Source organism: Benincasa hispida, chromosome 11 (genome assembly GCF_027475165.1).
Source record: "Benincasa hispida cultivar pf3 chromosome 11, pf3_genome.v1.1, whole genome shotgun sequence".
In the NCBI taxonomy this organism is placed as follows: domain Eukaryota; kingdom Viridiplantae; phylum Streptophyta; class Magnoliopsida; order Cucurbitales; family Cucurbitaceae; genus Benincasa; species Benincasa hispida.
In genome coordinates, this window is record NC_143488.1 from 7,036,329 (window position 1) to 7,042,461 (window position 6,133).

Sequence of the window (6,133 nt, forward strand, 5' to 3'; positions counted from 1 at the left end):
TGACGTTTTTTAAGTTTAAAAAAAAACCCTATTAGATACAAAATTGAAACTTTAGAGACCTATTAGATAGACGTATGAAAGCTAAGGAATTGAACTAGTAATTTACTTTCTATAAATAGTTTATTTTAAAAATATTTGAAATTATTTTATTCCTTAAAAGAAAGACTAGGTTTGTGGAATGATAATTTTCAAATACTCTTGAATTGAAAAGTATTTGTTAATTTTACAAAAGCATACTTTGATCTATAATTAATAAACATGGTTGATTTTAGTACCATAATTAGAGTACGGAAGGTTGAACATCCGACTATAATCAATAATACATGTCAATTACTATTTAGTTAATATCACTTTTGGTGTTATTTTTTATTATATATTATTTTCATAGAAGAATAATACATGTTATTAGTATATTACCATTGAATGAGTTCCATCAATATGTTTTTTTTAGTGATTGAAGGAAACATTCAATTTTCAATTATTAGTTAATAATGAACAAATTAAAAAACCACACGTACACTTTGAATGTATAATAATAATAATAACTATATAAAACTTTCACTCTGCATTTATGAGAGAGTTGGTATATATAGTTCAAATTTCAAAATTTAAATGAAAAGAAATCAATTTTTACCCCTAAATTTATCACATTTTTAACCATAAAATTTTCACAATTACAATGAATTGGACCTTAAACCTAGTTAGATGTTGTACTTTTCATTCAAATAATATCATGTTTCTTACAAATTTATGTTTGACTATATTCCACAAATCAACCGTTGAATAACCATTTTTTTGAAACTCGCAAATTTTTATTAGTTTTGTACTATACAAATGTTTTATCATTCATTAATCGAAAGTACGTGTAAATACTTTTTTTAAACCAAATTTTCAAACGATGACTTATTGGAGACTAAAAATTGCGACACTTTTTAATTTTCGGTATGAATAGTTGGGCCAACATGAAATTTGGGGTCAGTAGTAAAACACTGATTCTCCTTCAAAGACTTAATTTAATTTTCATAGACTTTTCGAGATATTTTCTTACAAAGTTTATCATAACATCTATAACAACATAGGTGGACAACTCGATAAATATACTTGAAGTTTATGGTTAATATTGCAATGCTCATCTAAATCTAAATCGGAAGTGTAATTTCATAAAATTGAAAGTTAAAGGTAAAAATTGATAGGTAAAATTTGATTTCCCTCCAAAATATAATGGTAATTTGAAAATTGCCATTTGAAAATTGCAATAAAATTATGTACAACAGTGACACATAGTTGAAAATTAAAAAAGTCAAAATGCAATCAGAAACATTTGTGTATAAATTCAAACCCTTCTTTTTCTTTTTCTTTTTTAAATAATAAAACTTAAATAATAACAAAAAGGGTAGTGAGAGATGTTTCAGTGTTGTTTTAAAGAAATAATAAGATGAAAGAAAGAAACAAAGAATTTTAGGGTAAAAAGACCAAAAGGACGAACAGAAAAAACCAAGAAAGCACAAATAAAGAGATGAAAGAAAGCTAATCCATAAAGAGAGAATTTAAAAGAATAATTAAAAAAAAAATCTTTTGACCAAAGTTCATCTATATATCCACTATTAATTAATCTATTTTTTATTAAAAAAAAATCCCTTCTTTTTATCTCGATTTCATTAAACTTTTAAACTTTTATACATTAATCAATTTAGACTCTTTGATAGATTTTTTTTTAGAATCGTCTATGAAACAACTTCAATCAGCTATTTTGTAAAGTCGATATTTGAAGGAATCTATACATGTATGAAAGATCTAAATTATTATTCTAATATTTAAATAATAGTTAAATTATAAGTTTAGTTTATAAATTTTTAAAGTTTTTATGTATTGAGTGGATGCAATTTGTAAAACCTTGAATAAATTTTTTGAATTTACCATACTTTAAATTCTCAATTTTGAATCTAATAAGAAGTGACTACTAGATGTTTTTCTATTCTAAAATCACAAACTTTTTGACATAAAATTACAAAATTAAGAATATAATACTATGTGCCTATATTTTATTTTCTCTCTTTTAAAATTTTGAATAAATCATAAGAAATTATTACACACTTTTAAACTTCATGGTTTTATTAGTCATAAAAATTAAAAATTTAGGATATATTTAACTTTTTTTAAGGTTGAAAAACTCATTAGAAATAAACTTAAACAATATGTAAATAAGAACAAGTGGTTATTTTTTTAGAGTTGGAAAACAAAATTTGAAAATATAGAACAAAAATGAAATAACCTTCAAAGTCTGGACACCTAACTAATATAAGATTTAAATCTATTATTATAATATTGTAGTTAACAGAAAATCTATTATAATATGAATATTCACTATTTTTCTTTATTTTATTTTATGGGTTATAGACAACAATGTTTAACCATCATATTGAATATATAATATAAAATTATTTCTAATAATAATAATAATATCAAGTGTAAGAAAAAGGAAAAAAAAAATGTGTAAAATAATAAATGAGGATGAAAAACAAAAAACAAAAAAACAAAATAGAGAATAAAACAAAAAACACCAACAAACTCAAAACTCAGACTCTCTCCTTCAGAGTTCATAGATATAAATAACACCAAAGCTCAGAATATGGAAAAACCAAAATATTAACAAAAAAAAGAAAAAAATGAAAAATATCACTCCTTCTTCTTCTCCATTTTGCTCTGTAAATTTCTCTCTAAATTCATCTTCATTTCTTCTTTGAATTCATTGAAAAAATGAAACCCAATTGAGTAATAATCTCTATGATTGTTGTTTCTTTCTCTGTTTTGCAGTTCATTCATAAGACAGAGAGAACAGAGGAGGAAGAAGATGAGTTCAACAGAGCAACTCCAAGTAGTGGTACATACGCCGGAGCAAAGCACCACCCGACGCCGCTCCACCATCACGGCGGCGATGGGATTCTTCCTAAACGCTCCACCAAGAAACGCCCGGAGTCAGCGGCTTCCGTTAGCGGCGGATCGGTGTCCTGCAGCAAGTGCCGACCACATGCTCGGGAAAAGTTTTCTGTAGTTCCGTTAGACAACAATGGCGTCGCTAAGCAATTTTTCTCAATAGCGAGTCCTAATGGAATATTGAAATCAATAGTGTCTTCATTGACAAGAAAAAGCCCTAAATCGATGAACGAAGGAACGGATTGGGCGGCGAGAGAAGAACACTGGAAGATCGCTTTAGGAGAAATTTCGCATAAATTGATTCAAGCGACGAGGAAAAGAGATGAAGCGATTCTTGAAGCTTCGAGGTTGAAATATTCCATGGCGGAATTGGAGAAGAAACTCAATAAACTCGAAATCTATTGCCATAGCTTGAAATCTGAACTCGATGAATGTGCTTCGAATCCGCGAAAACCTAAACAAGAAGTTCTAACAAACAGCGATTCGATTTCAGACAAAATTATCGAGAATTTCTTATCGTCAGTTTCTGAATCGCGATCGTCGGTGAGGCAATTAAGCCGATCACTAGCGATGCAACTCCGTCAAATGGGAGGTAAAATCTACGAGAGGATTCAATTCCTTCTCCAATCTCACGAAATCAAAATCCCTCTCTCGAAAAACCCAAGAACTTCACTCATCTTCCATCTCGAAGCGATTCTAAACAGAGCATTTTTCGAGGACTTCGAATCGATAGGGTTTCAAAAGAACTCACCGAATCAGATCTTAAACCCTTCGGATCGGACTGAATCGAACATCGCGTCGTTTAATCGGCTCCACCGGCTGAGTTGGGAGGAGGTTCTGAACAAAGGAACGAGGCATTTCAGTGAAGATTTCAGTAGATTCTGTGATCGGAAGATGAGCGACATTGTTGCGATGCTCGAGTGGAACAGAGCTTGGCCGGAGCCGCTACTACAGGCGTTCTTCGCGGCGGCGAAGAGCGTTTGGCTTGTTCATCTTCTCGCTACCGCCGTTCACCCGAGTTTGCCGATATTCAGAGTGGATTCCGGCGTGAGATTTGACGGCGTTTATATGGAGGATATCGCCGGTGATAAAGCAAGAGAATTGTCTCCGGCGGCGGTGAGAATAATGGTGTCACCGGGATTTTATGTGTTTGATAATTTGATAAAGTGTAAGGTTCTATGTAGGTATCACATTAATCTTAATAATTAATTTTCAAATTTTAATTATTATTACTTTTATATTCTAATTTACAAAAATTTATTTTTCTTCTTCTTTTTTCCTACCTTTTGTGATTGATTTCAATTTGGTGTCTCTAAATTTTTTTTTTTTAAAAGAACTCCTCAATTCTAAAGTTTTTTTTTTCTTTATATATATATATATATATATATAATTTAACTATACGAGAGAAGGGAGAAATTTAAATCATTAAATTTTTAATCTATATATCTTAACTAATTGAATTATGCGTATCATCATTTTTTTAGAATAAATATCAATTTATACATCTAAATTTTGGAGATCGTATCAAAATCCTAAACTAAGAATTATATCAATTTAATCTTAAATTTTGGAGTTTGTATTAATTTAAATCCTAAACTTTGGATTTGTATCAATTTAAACCTCAAACTAATAATTGTATCAATATAAACCTTGAACTTTTATAAGTGTATTGATTTAAATCCTAAACTTTTATAATTATATCAATTTAAAGCCTAAACTTTTATAATTATATCAATTTAAATCCTGAACTTTTATAATTATATCAATTTAAATCTTGAACTTTTATAAATATATCAATTTAAACCCTAAACTTTCATAAATATATCAATTTGAACCTTGAGCTTTCATAAATTTATCAATTTAAATCCTGAATTTTCATAAGTGTATCCAAATAAAACATAATAAAGGGTTTAAGTTAATACAATTATGAAAGTTCATGGTTTTAATTGATATACTTATAAAAGTTCAGAGTTTAAATCAATACAATTATTAGTTTATGGTTTAAATTTGATACAATTCTCAAATTCAAAGTTTTAATCAATACAATTATTAGTTTAGGATTTAAATTGATATTTGCCATTTTTTATAGATAATAGGAAGACACAATTAGTAGGGAGAAAAAGACAATATATAAGAATATAATGAGATATCTAATAGAGTTTTTTGTAACTTGATATCCTCATTTGAAACTCATTTTAGTTTTAGTTTTTTGTTTTTTAGAATCGGTGCTTGTTTTTATCATAATTTATGTACCATGGTTTCCATATTTTATTACTGGTATTTGAATTCTTAATAAAATTTCGAAAACAAAAACAAAATTTAAAAATTATAGTCCAAACTGATAACTATTTAGTTTTTGAAAATTTTAATATTCTAAACACTATTTATACCTATTATTTCTTTAAAATTAATTTCTACCCGTGTTTACAAAAATAAAGTCACATTTTGAAAATTAATAATAAAAAAAGTAGTTTTTAAAAATTTGACTATAAATTCAAATATTTGTTTAAGAAAACTGAAAACATAGTAAAGAAAAGTAAGAGCAAGCAAATATAAATTCAAAAGCACAAAATTGAAAATAATATAGCTATTATATTTGAAAATAAATAAAATTAATTTACCAAAAACCTACTTTTGTCAAAAACTTTTGGAGGTCATAATTCAATGAAGATTAGAGATGAGTGGTTTAAAAATTAGAAGTAATTCGTTTTGAATTAATAAAGTCAACAAAGAGTAACAACAAGTATGATTTTTCTCAACTATGAAAACTTATCATTCATGAGAAGATAATCATGTTGATCACTTTTATTGTTCATAATAAATAATTAAGTTAGTTTTAATTTTCTCCTCTCTCGTTTTTTTTTTTGTTAGTGTCTACAACAATTATATGGTTGAGAGATCGAATCTCTAACTTTCAAAGTGAAAGACTATGTTGATCACCATCGAGTTAAACTCACTTTGACTTCTTTTTCTTTTGGAGATTTTCAAAAATAGAAAAATAAGAAAAATTATTTATATAAAATAATAAAATTTATTTTTTTTATAGAGGGTGATAGAAGTCTACCAGTGTCTATAGAGGATAGAAATTAATAGAAGTCTATCATTGATACTATGTGATAGACATTGATAGAGGTCTATCGATGTCTATCAATATTTTTCTTTTTGCTATTTCTGTAAATAGTTTGATATTTTTTTAATA

The 6,133-nt window shown here is 27.3% G+C and overlaps 1 protein-coding gene across 1 annotated transcript; it reads left to right on the forward strand.

The window, feature by feature from the left end:
* Nucleotides 1-2,531: 2,531 nt before the first annotated feature.
* Nucleotides 2,532-4,160, forward strand: LOC120069192 (IRK-interacting protein-like). The gene is made up of 2 exons (XM_039020874.2): nt 2,532-2,705; nt 2,815-4,160. The coding sequence occupies exons 1-2, from the start codon at nt 2,667-2,669 to the stop codon at nt 4,141-4,143; spliced, it is 1,368 nt and encodes a 455-aa protein (XP_038876802.1). The 5' UTR covers nt 2,532-2,666; the 3' UTR covers nt 4,144-4,160.
* Nucleotides 4,161-6,133: the final 1,973 nt, after the last annotated feature.